We start from the raw sequence: 21,178 nt of genomic DNA on the forward strand, positions 1-21,178 counted from the left end.
AGAAAAGGAAAAGAGAGGATCCGAATACTAATGCCAGCCGTTACAAATCAATTAATCGAGTAATTTATATTTTGTTTATGGGCATTCACTTTTTACATTTTAAAGTTTAGTTGACTTCTATTCTTAAATGAGGAATCTCAGGTGATGACCGGGTACAAGGTATTAAATTGTATAACTAATTCGAGATGAGTTGAGTTGTATTCGTGCGATTTTTTTTCAGTGAACCAACTTAACTTTTTTACCCTTGTTGATTAGTCAAAGCCAATAATTATTGTGTATCACATGGGTTAAACCTTAAAAGATTCAAATCTAGACAAGTCATTCTTGATAATAATTTGTTCAAACGAGCTTTTACGAAGTGACTTGCAATGGTTTGGATTGTCGATTGTCCCTTTCATTCTTTTGATTTGGTCTTCATCAATTATCTTGGGCCGTGAATTAATAATAGTACGAATCCGCTATCATTTAGTTGGTGGGCCTATTTTTGTCTTTGGACTTGAGATTAGTAATAGTGTGGGCTGGCTTTCATTTATTTGGTTTAGTTTGGGTTGATTAGTAGTACTAATTAAATCTTTGGTATTTAAACTATTTATGGCCTTAATCAATCAATCTCCTTATTAATTAATCCCAAGTTATCAAACTTAAGTATTTGATTAATTCTAAGTGATTAGATTCAAAGATTTAATTATAAGCATTTAAGTAATTACTCTCATGAGTCATGAGTAATTAGTCTAGTAATTAATTTTCGAGAAAGGGGCGAGAGAGATGTAATAATTTTCTAATTCACAGATGAGGGTTAGCGATATTTTCCCTTTTTCCCAGTTGAGTAGAATCGAGAACTGATCCAATGGATTTAATAAATAATTCAAACTAAGTTGATTCGATTTTGAGTTGAACGGGATTGAGTTAAGTTCAGATTCATGCACGAATAAAAATCGCACAATTTCGCTCCAATTGCGCTCGATTATGCACTATTTTATTTGTGAGAGTCATGCAAAAAGTGCATCAAAAGAAGCGACCTCGCTTGTGGATTAGATAAAAAGATCGTGGGCATTCACTGGTTGTAGCATCTTGCTCGATGGATGGACGTATGCCAATGACCGAACCTTTGTGAATGTTTTGGTGGACTCCCCCAAAGGTACTGTGTATCTTTCCTCGTCTGACATAACTGATTGTGTTGGAAATATGGAGGTTGTGCAGCCCTTCTCTGTGAAGGTGTTGGTCGATATTGGACTCTAGAATGTCGTCAACATTCGTTCGCAACTACTAGTTAATTATATTCACATTAATTCAATTCATATAGCCATATGATTCTATCTCATTATGATTATGAAAGAAAATAGAAAAAAATGCACAAAATAGAATAAAATATCACTTCATAAATATAGTGCAAAATCAAGTGAAATTGGAGTGAAATCTTGCAAATTGTTTTGTGCACAAGTCTACATTGATCATGAATTAAATTGATATAACTCAATCCAGTTCAACTACAGTCCTATAAATAAATTCTCAATGTAGAAAAAAGAAAAAAAAAATCAAGCTAAGTTTGTTTTTTCATTTTAATTTTACAATCAAGATAAAAAAGATGTACATTGGTGAACAATTTTGTAGGCATGCTCTACAACATTTAAAAGATGTGGGGCAGCTGTCATAATTGGGACGTACAATTCATTCCTTCATAATTGAGACCATATATATAACAATGTCAAGGATCACCCGAAGTCGCCCCATAGGCCACAAAGCTGCCAAGAGAGATACTAATGGGAATGCTCTAGCGTCTAGTAGTGTGACCGAGTCAGCTCAAGTCGAATTGGATCCCAACGTGAAGGCGATGATTTATGCGTCGATGATGATGAAGAAGTTGAAGTGCACGATGAAATTGTGGAAAGAGGTAGGAACTGTGGAGCACGAAATGCATCATGAATTGCATTTATGTACTTTTATTAATTGTAGTTTTATCTATTTAACTTTTAGGACTTGTTTGATAAAAAAGATGGATATAAGAAGATATGTAAAACAAGATAAGAAATACGGGCTTCATGTCAAGATATGCAAAGATATGAATTTTTTTCGTTATTGTTTGATAGAAAAGAAATTGTCTAAAATTGTATTTTATATTAAATAACATGGCTTAACTTGACAAATTGGTGGGATACATAAACATGGTTAATGTTATAATTTTGGTAAGATTGGTTAGGGCCCTTGTCTTATATTGGGTTTTGAGTTAAGCTTAAATATGATATCAAACAATTAGAAATGTCCATATATAATTCTCTATCTTGGTATTACTAACTTATCAAACACGTCCTTAGTGTTTCTAGGGCTGGCAAAACATACCGAAATACCGCACTTACCATACCGAAAAAATACCGAAAATATCGAATTTTCGGTACGGTATGATACCTTATCGGTAGATTAAGGTACGGTAAAGGTATGGATTTTGCATATACCGCGGTATACCGCATCATACCGCAATTACGGTATGTACTGCAAAATTACGGCATATACTGTAATTTTGCAGTATATACCGTTAATAAATATATTTTTTAAATATATATATATTATTTATAAAATTATAATATTTATATTTTTAAAACTAAAGAAAGATTAGAGGCATAATTCGTAAAGCAGTAGCAGCCATCATTAATTCATTATTCTGTCCTAATTCTAAATCTCAATTCTTCAATATTTTATATATCAAACAGGTATGATTTGCACCGCGATATACCGCAACACGGTACGGCATGCCGAAATATCGGTAAGGTAAAGGTTTTCAAATTTTGACATACCGAATTTTCGGTATACCTTAATGCGGTATACCGAAAAATTCGGTAAGGTATAGGTATGGCATTTAGTCATACCGCAATTTGCGGTATGACATTCTCGGTGCGGTATACCGTACCGTGCCAACCCTAAGTGTTTCCAATCTATATCATTTTATTCGTATATAATATATGCAATTTTATTTATTTTATTATTAAGAAATTAAAAGGAAATAACATTAAAAAATATATTAAAAAATAGGCGAAATAAGTTAGGGCTGGTAATCGAGCGAATATTTTTTACGTTCGAACCCCTTTTTTAAGTTCGTTGAGTTGATAATTTATCCATTGGATTATAGAAAAAAAAAATCATATACTACTATAAAGCTTGGTGGATCTCGTTGAATACACCTACATTTTCTTATATTGATGGTAGCAAATCAAAACTACATGAAATACTATTACTGAAACAAAGTATTTTGTACTTTGAATGGTTATACCTTGTATATTAATGAAACATTAATCAATATAGCGTTTAAAATAAATTCAAGAATTTTAAAAAAAACATAAGTATATACCATGGTACTTATTAACTGAGGTAATATCGAAAAGAGTAAAGGTCAAAATTGGTCCTAAACATATGCTCATTTTATCATTTTGGTCACTTTATCTTTTGGATTTTTTGGTCCTGAACATATGAAAATTTGATCATTTTGGTCCTCCGTCAATATTTCCGTTAATATTTAACGGTCAACCATTTTCATCACAATTTTGACCAACTTAAGCAATTTTTAATTATTTAATAACTCTTAAGTAATTTTTAATTATTTAATAACTCTTAATCATTTAAAATAAAAAATAAAAATAAAAAATGTAAATAAAGAGGAAGTCTGCTTCCTCTGCAAGCATTTTTGAAAAAAACTCTCGCCCTCTCTCACTTCGACGGCGCCGGCGAGCGAAGGCTAGTTTCTCGGCAGATGGAGAAGGAGATTGATGAATTCAAGAAAATTTGTAATACATCAATGGAGTAGTTGTTGGTATGTTCAAATAAGTGTTCTATCAAACACTTAGTGTGCAACCAAGTGGTACTTTTTTCTCCCCCAATTCATTATGTTTATGTTGTGAGTATTTGAGCATTTGTAACAGATTCAAAGTCCCCAAGGCCATCTGTGTATAGCTTTTTTCAAATTCCTCTCTTCCTTTTATTTCCTCTCTTCCTTCCATGCAAATTCTGGAAATTTGCCATGGCTTTTGACGATTCGGAGTGAAGCAAATTTCTTGCAATTGCAAGACTCGTACCGGAATCGAAGGTCACGTTGGCCACCACTCTCGTCGGACCAGGTGCTCTTCCCCTTCCCCTCCCCCCTTCTCCTTCTCCATCGACCGAGAAACTAGCCACTGCTCACTGCTCGCCGCTCGCCGGCGCCGTCGAAGTGAGAGAGGGTGAGAGTTTTTTTAAAAAATGCTTGCAGAGGAAGCAGACTTCCTCTTCATTTTTATTTTTAAAATTCTTCTTTTTTTATTTTAAATGATATATCCTTAAAATAATTAAAGTTATGATTAAGAGTTATTAAATAATTAAAAATTGCTTAAGTTGGTAAAAATTGTGATTAAAATTGTTGACATTAAATATTAACGGAAATGTTGACGAAGGACCAAAATGATCAAATTTTCATATGTTCAGGACCAAAAAATCCAAAAGATAAAGTTTAAGACTAAAATAATAAAATGGACATATATGCCTGACCTTAACACTATCGAAAATTTACAACATATGAAACTTATATAGATATATATTGATACTTTTGTTTCATATATTATCTGATAATCGCTTTCACATGGAGTACTTTAAAATAAAAAAGATACAAAAGAGTAAATTTAATTTAGCATTATATTGGATATTTGAGAGAATTTTGGCATGGACAGTCTGTTAAGGGAAATTGATTGCAATCGGCGGAAGGATAAAAGGTAACCGTGGGAGCTTTACCCGTCGATCAAACCAAGAACAAAGATGAACAGAAAAGTAAAATGCGTAAATGGAAAATAAGTTTAGGATATTTCTTCATAGAATAATATGAAAGGTTCCACACATATTTATAATATTTGGGATACAATAATATCTTAACAGAATAGAGTAAACCAAATCTAATAATATTCTAAGCAACAAATATGGTAAATCAATACTAACTTAATAATAAGATATTGGGAATTTTCTAGGAGATATGCTCGTATCACATTCAAACACCTATATCCAAATATTAAGATAGTACAAGAAAGTAAATTTAGTTTTCCTTGCATTGACAAATGGGGTTATATGTTGCTGGATATTTGGGGCTGTTAGAGCAGGATCCAGAGGCACAAAATTTAGGGGAGCAACTTGATTTCTTGCACACATAATTGCAGTATTCATCCGAACATGGAATTGGAATTGTTGGGAACTCAAACGGAACTCCTTCCACATAATTCAGATCCACCAATACTGCTGCAAGAATTATAAAATAAACCCATGAATTTAGTGAAGGACTACTTTTCCTCTCCATTGCTCTACTTTTATGAATAACTGGTTTTGATTCTATGAGATGGTGTTGTCTCCTGTGATGATCATGGCTAAGTATATATAGTGGAGGTGGTATGAGTTTTTTAATTAGGGAATATATTTGTTTTGGTAGTCATTTTTGTATGGGCCAAATTTGCTGGATTTTGTCGATTTCTATTTAATGTATTTTACAATGATTGGGGTGAATATTTGCACAATATTTCTAGTATTGATGGTAGCAAATTCTTGTATGGGATAGTGTTTATTTCATTATTTGTCCAATTTGTCATATATTATGAATATAACTTTTTAATTTGAGATAGAGATAATGTGTAGGACAACACCCTACGTACATAAAGAGGCACTTATAACTTTAATTTTGAGTAAAGAATGTATATACTGTGTAATAAGTACAGTATTTTTAAATATTTTTAAATTAATGTAGTACTAATATATGGACTCGTGATTTGTGTGTATTATATGGATGTATATCGCATAATTCATTTGAAATAAGTTAATTAATTATATGTAGATTGTGTATATATGGACTCGTGATTCATGAAAATAAATAAAGAATGGATTGTATATCTAATTGTTATTATCAGAATATTATTGTAGTAATGTGGTTTTAGTACATTGTAGTAATAAAACGTGCGGAGGTATAATTAATTTTACAACATATTTTTATTAAAATTGTTGATCTAAGTCTGCCTTTTTTTTTATTTATTATGGCATGCACTTTTAGATTTCTTAGACTGATAAAATTGTCATTTGATTGATCCATAATTTATGTAGACATTCTGAATTTCGTGTTCTTATAAAGTCGCGCAAAAGTTTACTTTAGCATTTTCTTTTTATATATTTTTTTTCTAATCTTAAATAATATTCTGAAAATGGGTTTATTAACGGAAAACTGTTTTAGTCTAAATTCATAAATTTGTGTATTTCCCCTTTCAAAAAAAGCAAAATAACCCTTGAAATTTTATAAAAATATCCCTAATAAAATGTACAGGATTATCTCTAGTTTTAAGTGAAAATTATATTCACATTAAATCAATTTGTATAGACATATGATTCTATAATTCTATAATATATAGAGATGTCAGGCCAGCCAAGGCCCGCCTATATTGAGGCCCAGTCCGGCCCAGGCTCACTTGCCACGTGGACCCGGGCTGGGCTGGGCTTTGTTTGAATTTTTTGTTTAAGTATTTTAAAGATATCCTAAATGTATTATATGCAAAAAGTAAGTGTATAACTAAAGTAATACTAACATATATTGTTAGTTTTGTTTTGTTAGAGAAGATGATATATGGGTTGATGTTGTATTTCTAAGCTACAAGTATATGAACTACCTAACAAATTTAAAGAATTATATAATTATCATCATATATTAAGGTTTGATACTTAATATTTTTAAAAGTTAAACTTCATAATCATCTTTTTTACATCTTTGATAAAAAAAATTATAAAAAAAAAATTAGATACAATCAAGATTGAATGTTTCATTCATGATTTATTTGAAAACTTATGTTAATATTAAACTATTATTGTTCGAGTCCATTCGGAGACATCCAAAATATTGGAATGATATAGACAAAATTATCATGTCTCGTGCACAAGATGACATGCATATACAGAGAAATATATTATTATTAGTGATTAACCACCTAATTATATTAAAAGAAACACACTAATTATAGAAGGTGGGCCTCTAATGGGCCTGGGCCTATACTATGCTTCGGGTGGTCCTGGGCCGGGCTTGGGTTTACAAAATGGCCCAATTGGAGCCCATCTCAACTGATGAGCCCAGCCTGGGCCCGCTTCATTTCACTAGTGAGTCGGACCTGGGCCGAGCCAGTTGACAACTCTAATAATATATAGTATCAAACAAAATAAGAATATCATAATACTAATATCTCTTCATTATCATAGTGCATAATCGAGTGAAATAGTGCGAACTTTTTCGTGCACGCACGAGTCTAAATTTATCATGAATAAAATTGGCATAACTTAATCCAGTTCAACTGAAAATCAATCAATCCAGTTTGAATTATTTCTATAATCCAACGGATAAATTCTCAATTTAACTACTCCTAGTACATTTGTTAAGGGGGAGCGAAATTTGAGGAGCTAGAAGGAAAGGATTTGTTCTGTATAAGGGAGAACAAAAAGAGCAGAGACGCATTTGACGAAGGTAGGGAATGAAGATGAGCAAAAATGGGTAAGGGATATGGTTTTCCTTAGATACAATATGCATCTGCAGAATTATGTAATTGGCAGCTCTGTTTCCGATGATGCCAATTGATAACATTTGTTTTTGGCTGATGATTTCATATAGTAACAATTAATCTGCTCAATTAAACTAGGTATGGATTCATATATCATACCCAAATGATTCTACCTTATTACGTCCAACAAAAGGAAATGGAAATAAAAGGGAAAAGAATATCAAACATTTAAATAGTGCATAGTCGAGCGCAACCGAAGCGAAAATGTGCGATTGTTTTCGTGCATGAAAGCACGGGAGGTTTGTAGTCGGCAAATATAGTACATTTCCACTAAAAAAAAATCCAATCTCAGTTTTTTTTCAAAAACTTATGAATTGCGATTTTTGAAATAAAAAATGTCAATTGGATGCTAATATCCCTAGACCATTAAAATTTAATTAAAAAAATCACAATGGACTATTCTAATGTACCCGAATTAATTACCGCTTACGTGGATAGAGCTGAACTCAAGACTCCAACCGTTTTGAGCTCGGCAGTTGATTTAAAAACTGAAGAATTCGACCGTTGTTGCAGAAATAGCGCGCCAATTAAAAGATACAATAAATCTTGAAATCACGAAAGGCTCCATCTGAATCTCCCATGGCGGATCACGAAATCATCCATCTGAACTTCGAGGTTTCTCCCATGGCGATCATCCCAAGGGGGGCTGCGGCCGACAACATTCCTCAAGAAATCATTCACCACATTCAATCTTTATTAAACAGCCGCAATGCCGCCAAAACGACGGCCCTTTCCAAGTCCTGGCGCCTCGCATGGACCACGCGCCCCGTCCTCGACTTCCACGACCTCCGCCATCCACGCCTCCAGTCGTTCCCGGCTTTCGCCATCGAAACAATCCAGAGGTACGAATCTCACAAGCTAAGCATCGACTCTTTCGCTCTACGGATGGATGCAATCGACGACCACTCTCTCGCTACATGGCTGATTTTAAAAGCGATCAAATTGGGAGCTACTGATCTAACTCTTCGAATCCGGAGGTCAGATAAGAATTCGAGGCCGTTTGCTCTACCAGATGAGGTTCTTGATTCTCAAACCCTAGCTTCCCTAAATCTTTATGATTGCAAAATTAACTTGCCAAAGAGGGATAATTTAGTGGTGAAATGGTCCAATCTTAAATCCATTATTTTTACCACTGTTGCAACCAATGGTGATTTGTTGCTCGACTTCATTTCGAAATGCAAATCTCTTGAGAGAGTAAAGTTGCAAAACACCAGAAGCCATAGGTACAGTGGAGAAGAGAGAGCATCTTATGGTATAATCCAACAGCATAAGCTCAAGTCTTTGGAATTGGTTGGTTTTGATATGAGAGACAACATATATAGGCATGACTTGTGGCCTAAATTTCCTTGCCTGAAAGAATTGGTGATTCACGACGTCAACTCTAGCTATGACTGGAGGGGCTTAAGAATCTGCAGCCCGTCGTTGGAGGTCATAAGCATACACATGTATGAAAATAGGATTACGAATGGGAGGTTCGATGTTCCAAATATTCGAAAATTTGAGGTGGTGGGCCTTCATTTGCCAGAGCTGGATGAGTTCAGAACAAGTAGTGGTAATAGGGAATGGGAGTCAGATATACGTGTAGCGTGTGGGAAGCTTACTCAATCATGGTGCTCTTCGTTGGGCAAACTCTTGAGGCAGTTGAGCTCATCCCGAATATCTCTATCTGTGCATATGGATTTTCATCTTCCGTGTTATTATAGTACGTATGATGGAGATGGTTTACGACCGGTAGTAGAGATATTGAAGGTATGTGGTGATAATCCACAACTGCTACCTGTTTTCCTAAAGGCCTTGCTCCGGAGATGTCGCCCCAAATGCATAACCGCGTTTAATAAGGTGTACTATCAGAGGCATGATGCTACCTTGAACTGGTATCCTGCATTTGAATACTATCGAAGACATGAAATAGGTACTAATCTTGCTCATTCAAGCTCATTATATTTTGATTTATGATGAGTAGTTTTTTTTTAATTTGAAAGGCCCTCCTGTTGAAGATATATGTATTGCTGAACTCTTCAAGAATGCTAAACAGGAACTTAAACTATGTGTTATTAATTGCAGATGTGGAGAAAAGAGATGCTGCACTACTACAAGCCATGGACCAGTGAGTTTTGAGGGAGTCATGTTGTTGTGTGCATACCAACTGCAAAAATGCATTCAAATTGGGTTTAATTATGTGTTGAGACAGATCATCTGTTTTGTATTGTTCCTTAATTACTGTTTCCAAATGGTGAATTGGTAAAAGTAATTGATTACAACTTGTGCATAGTAGTGGAGTATATGATATGTCATATTGTGAATTGGGACTTGACTGAGTGGTCGGAAAGTTTGGTTTTGAATTTGGACTCCAAACTAGCCCTCTACTGGGTTTTGCTTTATGCTGAGAGATTGGAGTTGTAAACCATCTCTTTGTCTTGAGTTGATGTAATTTTCTGTTTTATTGGTGGGTTGCATTCCTCGTATGTCAAATAATTTTTTTTTATCTAAAATATAATCATCTTTGAATCAAAATCCTATGTAAAATTCAAAATGACTAAAACATACAATAATTAATGTAAGTACATTAAGTCAAATATATTCATTCCACGTGTTCGTAAGCTAGTGGTCATTCCACGTCGCTGACGAATAATAAACTTCCACGTGACGCGTCCCCACCATTGTGACCTGCGTGAATCCGCCACCGCCATTTTCGCACACTCCATTTTAGTCAAGCTACTACCCACGCAGTTTCATGTAACAAATTATCAGTTTTCGAGAAAATCTAGCTTAATTGTTTATTGCAATGGCGATGAAATCTCTGCTAGTTATCTCGATTTTTATCTGCTTAATTTTCTCGCATATACATCCATCGAAATCGGAAGAAGACGAAGATCTCAGTTTCCTCGAGCAGGTGGAGCAGAGCGATGCCGTGCCGTTGGGTGATTCCGACCATTACGGCCATCCCCATGACTACGAGAACTACGCCGATCTGGAAGATGACGAAGAATCGGCGGCATACGGCGAAGACGACGGTGGTCACACTGCCGCGGAGGTGGACGAGACGCACGTGGTCGTGCTGAGGCAATCGAACTTCAGCGAGTTCATTGAGAAGAACACATTCGTGATGGTGGAGTTCTACGCGCCGTGGTGCGGCCATTGCCAAGCTCTGGCGCCGGAGTACGCTGCCGCCGCGACGGAGCTGAAGGACGAGGCTGTGGTGCTAGCGAAGGTCGACGCTGCAGAGGAGACGGAGCTCAGCCAGAAGTTCGACGTGCAGGGTTTCCCGACCATTTTCTTCTTCGTCGATGGCGTGCACAAACCCTACCCTGGTCAACGCACTAAGTAAGATTTACTCGATTCCAGTTTACTTAAAATTACTTTTATTAGAATGAAATTCAATGCCTTCCTCTTTGAATCCCTGCTGCTTCAGCTGATGGACTTGGTATGAAATTCAATGCCTTCCTCTAGAAATCGGCAGCTGCAAATTCTGTATTAATGTTAATGTGATCTGTTTGAAATGAAATCAAGGATAGAACTCTTATGTAGCTAACATAATGATTTTTTTTTTTGTTTTTTTCTTTCATGTTCTTATTGGTATATGTCGATGTTGATGTAGTGAATAACGACATAATGTATGCAAATGTAAGATTATCTGAAGTAAAATTTCAGGATGCTAATTACAGCGCTTTTGAGTAATAGTTCCGGTAATGATGTTCTTTATATCTATGTTGCAGGGATGCTATTGTATCATGGTTGAAGAAAAAGACAGGTCCTGGATTGCACAATATTACAACCACGGAAGAGGCAGAACGCGTCTTGGCAGACGAGGACAAGATAGTTGTGGCTTATCTCGAGAGTCTGGTGGTATGATTTTCTCCATCTTAATAGTGCATTTTCTTCTACTACCATGTTACCCATTGGATTTCTGTTAACGTAGCTTTTTCCTTGATTATGCTGCCTTTTTTATATAGAGTTTATGAGTTTGCATCTTGTTTATACTGCTTTGAACAATGAAGTAACTTTATTCTTGCTTTGCATTTCGAAATACTGATATAGGGCCCAGATAGCGAGGAGTTTTCTGGTGCTTCAAAGCTTGAGGATGATGTTAACTTCTACCAGACAACCAGTCCAGAAGTGGCGAAACTCTTCCAGATTGATCCACAGGCCAAACGCCCGTCTGTTGTCATGATCAAGAAAGATGAGGAGAAATTTAACCAATTTGGTCAGTTATAAACTCATAGTAGTCTCACATCTTACGGAAATCAGTTCCTTTCTGTGCGAAGCAACGGTATTAATTGACAATTTTGTATCAGCAGGTGGTCAATTCACTAAATCTGCAATAGCTGAATTTGTATATGAGAACAAGCTTGCTCTTGTCACCACTATGACCAGAGAAAGTGCTCCATTGGTATTTGAGAATCCAATAAAGAAACAGGTATTCTGCTTATTTACGTTATGGTTGTACAGAGGAGATGTCGTTTTTTGTCATTCCCTTTTGATTTATTAGTTATTTCTATATTGCAGTTGATACTTTTCGCAACTTCTAATGACTCGGAGAAATTTTATCCGATATTCACAGAAGCAGCAAAAGTTTTCAAAGGAAAGGTCAGGAAATTACTTGTCAGTTTTAAGTTAGTATAATGTTTACACACTTGATCACAACCGTCTAATGCATTACATGTTGCTTCTATTCTCCCTCATTCATTTTATTTGTTTATCAAAGTTATTCAACTGAGAGATCTTATGTTTAAAATCTGCAGCTCTTATGTGTTTATGTCGAATTGGACAATGAAGATGTTGGAAAACCTGTTTCAGAGTACTTTGGAGTTGATGGAGAAACTCCAAGTGTATGCATTAGAATACTAAACCATCTATACTTATAACTTCTACATTTTAGAGATCAAGTATCAGATGATAACCAAAATGTTTGATGCAGGTTCTTGCATATACTGGAAATGATGATGCCCGGAAATTTATGCTAGATGGTGAAATAACTGTTGACAATATCAAGGTTACTCATTAACTGGTTTTTTAGTTTTTTTGAAACAACATAAGACGCATTCAAACTTACTTTGTTTCGATATGCAGTCGTTTGGACAAAAGTTCCTGGGAGACAATCTCAAGCCATTCTACAAGTCGGACCCTATTCCAGAAAATGTAATGCCTTTTTTTTTCTTACAAGATTATTTATTTTTTAAGATGTGGTTGTATTAATATTGGTGTGATGCCCCTGTTCCAACTTCTTTGCATTTGTCCTAATGCAGAATGATGGGGACGTCAAGATTGTAGTTGGTGACAACTTTGATGAGATTGTCTTGGATGAGTCAAAAGATGTTCTTCTTGAGGTATATATTTATGTTACCATGACCAAAGTCAGAACAAAAGGTAAAACATATGAAAGCTTAGTCTGTAATCTTGATTTATGATTATCATTTGTTTACAAACAGTTGTATGCTCCCTGGTGTGGACACTGTCAATCTTTGGAACCTATATATAACAAGCTTGGCAAGCATTTGAGAGGCATTTACTCCCTCGTCATAGCTAAGATGGACGGGACGACAAACGAGCACCCACGAGCCAAGGTATTATGTGGTTCATAGGGGGTTAGAAGGGTGACTTGCTGTAAATATCACATCATTTACCCGAATATGTAATTCCCTTATTACTTAAAACCGTTCCATAGCAATTGAAAAAGTTAAAGTATGTTCCAAGTGGAATTTTCTAGGTGGCTAGTAAATTGCAACATTTAAAAAATGTATGAATATTGCAAACTAAGGTCAAAATGTGTTATACGTGGTAGAACCTCGTATTCCCAGTAATCCCATTTGATTTAGTTCTTAAATCTGCTTTAACTAGGAAAAGAATACTCAGCCAAATCAAGATTGTTTGCTCTTTTCAAAATTGTTGTAACAGCTTTAAATTTGTGCATGAGTTCTATGATAAATGCTGATTGACAATATACTGATGCATATCTCTGTGTTGTCTTGCAGTCTGATGGATTCCCCACAATTCTCTTCTTCCCGGCTGGCAACAAGAGCTTCGATCCAGTAAGATAGCCTTGCTTCTCATATCAAATTCTATTGCTGAATGATTTCATCTCGTTCTGACTGCAACTTATCTTATGAAAACTGAACCGGATGAAACTATGCTCGTGCAGATTACTTTTGAGGATGATCGCACCGTGGTGGCCTTCTACAAGTTCTTGAAAAAACATGCCTCAATCCCATTCAAGCTTCAGAAGCCAGCCTCGTCAGTGAGGAGCACTGCTTCAAAAGATGCTGCTAGCCGCAAAGACGACAGCAGCAGCAGCAGCGACAGCGACAACGGCGTGAAGGATGAGCTATAAATGTAGGAATCTGTCTCGGCTCGATTACGAGGTGGAGGGAAAAGTCTCGATTACGAAGTGGAGGGGAAAAGTCATGGTGTATGCAAACTCCTCTAATCAGGCTTAGTTTTAAGGCAAAGTTTTGCTATACTGAGATATACTATGGTACTGTAAAGACAGGACGAAAGCCAATTGCTTATAAATTATTTCCATCTAATTTTTTTTTTTCTGATGAAGTGTTTTATAAATTACAAACTTGAGATTACATTAAAAATATCCAAAGTAGATTTCGGAATCTAGAGGATTTATTTTCCCGTATATTGTCGGGAATAAAGTCATTATGAAAATGATTGTTGATTTGTATTGCCATATGTCTACATGTTTACATTATTTATTAAGAATTTTAATAGAGACGAAATGACACGACTAGTATTTGCTCTTTTAAGCGACGACATAGATTAAATTCATATTTCAACATAAATAATAAAATAATAAAAACCCAAGCCCAAGCCCAAATAACCCAACCTGGATTCAAGTCAGGTCCGACCCGTCCGACTTGCACCAACGGATAAGAAAAAGGCAGAAACCAATCTCTCCTCTCATCCCCAATTTGCAGTGAAAATGGCGCAAGCGTTAGCTACACCAGTACTGCCTTCTCTCTCTCTCATCTCCAACCCTATCTCTAACTCCTCCAAATTCTCGCTCTCCTTTCCGCTACCCACCGCTTTCCCCAAGGTAAAACTCTCGGAAACTTCATTTCAATTTCGATTTGTCCAAGTATACAGATGGATTGACTGTATGTTTTCATTTGTGGTTAGATCGGTGGATTGAGTATCAAATGCGCTCGTGTTGGTGGAGTCGAGATTCCGAACAACAAGAGAGTGGAGTACTCGTTGCAGTACATTCATGGAATCGGGCGCACTAGCGCCAGGCAGATTCTCAACGACCTCAGTTTCGAGAACAAATTGACAAAAGATTTCTCTGAAGAGGAGCTCACCATTTTGCGTGAGGAGGTCTCCAAGTATATGATTGAAGGAGATCTTGTAAGTGTTTGATTGTTTGTGTTACCGATTTTAGGTGACTTTTTGGTGTTGCTGTGTTGAGTGTTATTGGACTGGAGTTAGTTGAATTTATTATGGCCTAATAATGCTTGTGAAAAATGCACTTTAAACTAAAACAATTACTATGTAGTTAGGTTGATCTCGGGGAGATTTTAGCACAAGGATTGAGTTAGAAATGACGAATGCTTGCCAAACAGCGAGGTTTGATGTAGTTTGATCTTAGTTTTAAGTGGACATTGTCATCTTGAAGCATTCCTGATAGGGTTGATTGTCTCTGAATTCCAAAACTCAAGGCAAGGTGTTTACAAGTGAGGCACATACAAGTATAGTACGATAGTTTCAACCATTATCATCTTGAAGCATTTGTTATCGGTTAGAATTCATCTCTAAATGCTAAAACCTAAGGCAAGAGGTTGTTCACGAGTATAGTTCGAGTTTAGTGTCAAAGTTTCACATTTTTCTTTCATGGTTTGGTCTATTTACAGCTCACAAAAGGAAATAAAAACCTTTGATTGTTGCATGAATTTGAACCTGTCTATATATGTCATTGCATTTAGTTGCAAATACTCACTTATAGGAGTTAAAATTCCCATAGCTATTCCTTGAGATTAGTATAGTAAAAATCTGCCTAGACTAGTCAGCCGCATGCTTTGATGAATTGAACAATTTTGATGTTGTTGGATTGTTTTATTCTTCAAATACTCGGTCCTATCATGTATTGTTGTGCACACAGTTTCCATTTTCTGTAAGGATTAGTATTTTTGGATATGTAACAATTGGGTATGTTCTTAACAACTGTAGAGGAGGTTCAATGCGCTTGCAATTAGAAGGCTAAAGGAGATACAGTGCTACCGAGGCGTGAGGCACATTCAGGGATTGCCGTGTAGGGGGCAGAGGACCAAGAACAACTGCAGAACTTTGAAGGGCAAAAGGGTGGCCATTCCTGGGAAAAAGAAGAAGTAAACTCTCTCTAATTTGTTGTGATTTTGTAGTGTGAGACTGTCTCAAGGCTCAATCCTCTTTTGTAATCAAAGGTAACTACTTCAAGCCTCCAATTCAATTCATATCAAATCATTTTATCTGTTTGAATTTGCATTTACTCTGTGAATGTTCTCTTTGTTTGTTTATCCCCTTCTGCCTTCCCTAAGATAGTAGATTTGCAATAATTCACGATCAAGTTTCCCTTGTTGAATGACATCGTTAGCACATGCCCTATGTGATGAAATATTAGGAAATACTATAATACTACAAAACAGAACATTTTATGATGAAATCAAGCAGTGGCCATGTTTAAGGTGCAATAATCATCCGAACATGAAATTGAGCTGTTGGTAAATTGTTTTTTTCCATCGAAATCAGCAACAATTGTAGCAAGAATAAAGAAATAATCCCAAACTTGATTTTTACTAGTATAAAATTGTTTGTGTTTGTTTTCACTTGTGATGATTTTATGGAGAAAATGCGAGTTTATTGGGAAGAAATTGATAACAATAACTAGATTTCTTGACTTCGTTGTACTCTATTTCGTATTTTATCCCGATTGTAAAATCATTTTGAAGATATTCAGTGACGATACCAAATCAAAATTACTTGAAAGATTAATGTAAGTAACAAATAAAACAAAGTTCTGGCGTAGGATTCCCCTTCCCACAATACACTACAATACACTAGTGATTGATCATTCGTAAAGGTGCATAATGTTAGTATACATTCATACCCAAACAGAAATTACCAATACCATCACAATATTTTTACCATTATAAATTGGATATTTGAGAGAATTTTGGCATGGGCAGAGCCTATATCCAAAGAAAATGATACTACAAGAAAAGTAAATTTAATAGTATTATTCAGTGCATTGACAAATGGGGTTATATGTTGCTGGATATTTGGGGCTGTTATGAATAACTGGTTTTGATTCTATGAGATGGTGTTGTCTCCTGTGATGATCATGGCTAAGTATATATAGTGGAGGTGGTATGAGTTTTTTAATTAGGGAATATATTTGTTTTGGTAGTCATTTTTGTATGGGCCAAATTTGCTGGATTTTGTCGATTTCTATTTAATGTATTTTACAATGATTGGGGTGAATATTTGCACAATATTTCTAGTATTGATGGTAGCAAATTCTTGTATGGGATAGTGTTTATTTCATTATCTGTCCAATTTGTCATATATTATGAATATAACTTTTTAATTTGAGATAGAGATAATGTGTAGGACAACACCCTACGTACATAAAGAGGCACTTATAACTTTAATTTTGAGTAAAGAATGTATATACTGTGTAATAAGTACAGTATTTTTAAATATTTTTAAATTAATGTAGTACTAATATATGGACTCGTGATTTGTGTGTATTATATGGATGTATATCGCATAATTCATTTGAAATAAGTTAATTAATTATATGTAGATTGTGTATATATGGACTCGTGATTCATGAAAATAAATAAAGAATGGATTGTATATCTAATTGTTATTATCAGAATATTATTGTAGTAATGTGGTTTTAGTACATTGTAGTAATAAAACGTGCGGAGGTATAATTAATTTTACAACATATTTTTATTAAAATTGTTGATCTAAGTCTGCCTTTTTTTTATTATTATTATGGCATGCACTTTTAGATTTCTTAGACTGATAAAATTGTCATTTGATTGATCCATAATTTATGTAGACATTCTGAATTTCGTGTTGTTTTTAAAGTCACGCAAAAACATGCTTTAGAAATTTTCTTTTAAATTTTTTTTATCTAACCTTAAAGAAATTTTCTTTTAAATTTGGTTTATTACTATTTTTTAGCAGAAAATTGGTTTAGAAATTGATTAGACAAATATTGCACCTGAATATGCTGAAATTTGAATTACTGGGTTACCATACTTGTAATATCACTGTAATAGTAATACAAGAATGGATAATCAAATACAGTATTTGGCTATAATCCATTTCTAACTTGTCACGGTATACTTTTAACATTACACAAAGTTACGAATTTAGAGTACAGAATTGTAATAAACCTCATTTCAGATTCTTAAAAAATTATAAGTATATAACAAAATTAAAAGAAAATTCTGCAATAACAGCAGCTATCAAATATTCAGGTGATCCTTCGAGGACATCAAAACTATTTTGACTTTTGAGATTCAGTTTACAGTATTATGTTAGAAAGATTAAAAAAAAACCTTCTGTCAGTCATTTGTTTATTTAGATGCATTGAAATTCTGATATATTACTACTTTATTCTTTTCATATTGTTTATGAATTATTGTGCAAATTCCTATTATAAAAAATTATGAAAGTTATTCTCCTAAAATTTGAAAGGTTAGTTATAAGTGGTATAGTGAGTAAAACTGTAAAACGGTGTAAAAAAGTTCCGTAAATGAACGTTTTCCCGCTCTTCTTTTTCCCGCGTTTACCGTACCATAAAAGGCAAATTCCTCTGCGTGATTGGTGATTAGTGATTCATACTGTTGATATGACTTAAAGCTATAGTAATTTGTTTTTTGACGAAAATTTAGGTTGATTTACACAAAAGTCTACAAAGTTAGTGCCTTATTTTCCCACCCTTTACTTTATCCTGTTTTATCAATACGGGAACAACGGTGGAAAATTTCAATTTTTATTTAAGTTTTCCTATAGAAGAAAAAAGTTTGATGTTCGATGTCTTGAAGTGGTCATCTTACACGAAAAATAATCAATTGGATAAAAAATAAAAAATAAAAAAAGTACTATTAAAATGTACTTCCTCCGTTTGCTATTATGAATCTCATTTCTTAGCTGTACGGATTTTAAAAAATATTAAGAAAAATGAGTTAAAAAAAGTTAGTGGAATAAAAGTCTCACTTGTATATATTAGTTGTAAATAAAATGTGAGTTGAATGAGTTAATGGAAGGTGAGACCATATTACTACTATTTATGGTAGAAGTGAGTCAGAACTTTTATTGACGAACGGACTAAAATATAAAAACGGGACTCTTATTCATGGACGGAGGGAATAACAACTTCACAATTATATACACCTTCATATGAAAGCGTGAACAAAAAGGACCACATCTGAAACCTGAGTTTTGCGTCCACCCGGCAATGACATGAAAAAACACGCTTGCATGGCCGATGTTTTAGTACCCAAGTCATGCCAAGGGCGGACCAAATTGACTAGTTCCAAAATCAAAACAATGATAATAAATTTATAGCAACATATGATAATATACTCCATTAATATACTATTCCTTACATCTCATCACAAGGGACTCGCATTCCTTCTATCTCATCATAAGAGACTCGTATTTCTTGTGGGAGGTCTCAAATATAATGCAATACAGTAATTAATCTTTCCTATTTTATTTTCTACACTTCTCCACTTCAATTCTTTTGCTACTTTAACTTTGTAAACATTACTTTCTAGCTACTAGTAGTACTACTTATTAAATCTGGCATTCAAAACAAAAGTAGTATAATTTTGATTAATCTAATTAACGCACGAATGTTATTATCGGCGCCGCCTTCCCACACAATAGATCGACCCGTGCACGTAAACAACAATAGTCGGCAGTTTGGGCTTATTATCAATGAAAGCAATTAGACATGTTAATTAATTAAACGTGACAAAATTAGACCATTTCTGTCCTAACTCTGCACCCCAACATTACCGTTACAGTACTATCTCTTGACCAGAATCCGTGGACCCCCACACACCATTGGACCACTGGACCCACCGACCCCTAACTTGGACCCACGTTTCTCACCCCCCCGTCCGTCTAATATTCGTGGACGCCCTTCCTCCTCTCTCGCTAATTATTGTTTTAAGACAATTTATTATCACGATAATGACATCTCAATTTATAATTGGAATTGTCCTTTTCGATTAATCATTTCTTAATTGGATTAGATTATAGTGTGGTCGCTGTGCCGTGTCGAGCATATTCATAATGTTTGCTGACTTCACGAATTTAATGCTGCCTTCCTTTTTTTTTTTTTTTTTCTGTGTAACGGGTATTTTCATTGAAAATTTTCTGATGTCAAATTATTCTGCTCTTACTGTAGTACTCCTATTTTGAAATGTTAATCTAGAAACTATTAATTTAATCATGCTTATTCTTAGTAGTCTTTTATAGCATTTATAAATCATTGAATTTGTGTTGCAAGTTGCAACTCAATTCTCATGATACGAGTTTTCCTTATTTTTTCAAAATTACTGTTTTTACAGCATCCCGTTATAAGTTAATGTAGTAAGAGAGAAATGAAAAAAAAATATTGAAATATTGCTAATAAAAAATTGAATATAGTAAGTACCTCATTAGAAATAGAATTTTATCATAAATAAATAGTATACGCTAATTTGTATGGACTTAACAAAAACAATTGTTTATCATGACCAACTATAATAAAATTTGAAATATCATACTAGGACCTTTTTGACTTGTAAGTATTATAATTGTAAGTGCGTTATTGAAGCTTATCTTGGAGAGGACAATTGTATTCTAGAAATATAAACATTGGGAAAGAAAATGATTAAAATAAAAAATACTAGTTAGATAGAAAATTACAAAATTGTAATTAGTGGCATCCCATTTTCATTTTGGTGCCGACGAATGCAAACGGAGCTGGCAAGGGCGACCCCACACGTCATCACTAACCACACCCCTTCCATCACGGACAAACGGTCGCAATTTCACCCACGCCGTTTATAATACTACTCATTTATATCATTCCATTTATCATCATTATCAATCTCTTATTTTACGGGATACTTATATTAATGATCATACACTTTCTTAAATTTATCACAATTCTATGTTTTTTTTTTTTTTTTTTTTTGAGAAAATAATTTTTGACTAGATGATGTTATGTTAATGCATTATGATTTATGGGGCTACACGTTGTTGATGCTAATAATTTTTGTTTTGGCCTATGGATTCAAGTATTTGCCCAACATCAGTTTTTTAGAGAATCAAACCAGCTACTACGTTTTAGTCACAACTTTATTTAACATTTGTCAACATCAATATGTTTCATTTTAGCTCCATATTCATAATAGCATCAGTCTTATCTTCGGCCGCAACTTCAAATTTCTAAAAATTTAAATATGTAATTAAAAGGAATAAAATTACTTGATTAATATTCAAGCAACTATATTAATTAAATATAAAAATCATCATAAATTTAACTCCTAAATTAAACTTCAATGTGAAGGCGACTTGTAAGGATTGATCATATTTTG

At 34.4% G+C, this 21,178-nt stretch overlaps 3 protein-coding genes and 1 non-coding gene across 4 annotated transcripts; all 4 read left to right on the forward strand.

Moving 5' to 3' along the window:
- Positions 1 to 6,853: 6,853 nt before the first annotated feature.
- Positions 6,854 to 6,954, forward strand: LOC125217316 (U6 spliceosomal RNA). The gene has a single exon (XR_007175728.2). It is a non-coding gene; the product is annotated as a U6 spliceosomal RNA (small nuclear RNA).
- Positions 6,955 to 8,165: 1,211 nt separating this feature from the next.
- LOC148930006 (F-box/LRR-repeat protein At3g59210-like) lies at positions 8,166 to 9,697 on the forward strand. The gene is made up of 3 exons (XM_089067051.1): positions 8,166 to 8,678; positions 8,778 to 9,498; positions 9,651 to 9,697. Exons 1-3 carry the CDS (start codon positions 8,166 to 8,168, stop codon positions 9,695 to 9,697), a joined length of 1,281 nt encoding a protein of 426 aa, XP_088923177.1.
- Positions 9,698 to 10,267: 570 nt separating this feature from the next.
- LOC125208980 (protein disulfide isomerase-like 1-4) lies at positions 10,268 to 14,122 on the forward strand. The gene is made up of 12 exons (XM_048108532.2): positions 10,268 to 10,910; positions 11,303 to 11,432; positions 11,625 to 11,790; positions 11,885 to 12,003; positions 12,093 to 12,173; positions 12,329 to 12,415; positions 12,505 to 12,579; positions 12,657 to 12,725; positions 12,833 to 12,913; positions 13,016 to 13,150; positions 13,559 to 13,615; positions 13,726 to 14,122. The coding sequence occupies exons 1-12, from the start codon at positions 10,372 to 10,374 to the stop codon at positions 13,912 to 13,914; spliced, it is 1,728 nt and encodes a 575-aa protein (XP_047964489.1). The 5' UTR covers positions 10,268 to 10,371; the 3' UTR covers positions 13,915 to 14,122.
- A 346-nt stretch (positions 14,123 to 14,468) lies between these two features.
- Positions 14,469 to 16,049, forward strand: EMB3137 (Ribosomal protein S13/S18 family). The gene is made up of 3 exons (XM_048110461.2): positions 14,469 to 14,628; positions 14,712 to 14,936; positions 15,756 to 16,049. Exons 1-3 carry the CDS (start codon positions 14,515 to 14,517, stop codon positions 15,915 to 15,917), a joined length of 501 nt encoding a protein of 166 aa, XP_047966418.1. The 5' UTR covers positions 14,469 to 14,514; the 3' UTR covers positions 15,918 to 16,049.
- The last annotated feature ends 5,129 nt before the right edge of the window (positions 16,050 to 21,178 follow it).

The sequence above is a fragment of the Salvia hispanica genome, chromosome 3 (genome assembly GCF_029641045.1).
Source record: "Salvia hispanica isolate PSC_SH4W2 chromosome 3, Shi_PSC_v1, whole genome shotgun sequence".
Lineage (NCBI taxonomy): Eukaryota > Viridiplantae > Streptophyta > Magnoliopsida > Lamiales > Lamiaceae > Salvia > Salvia hispanica.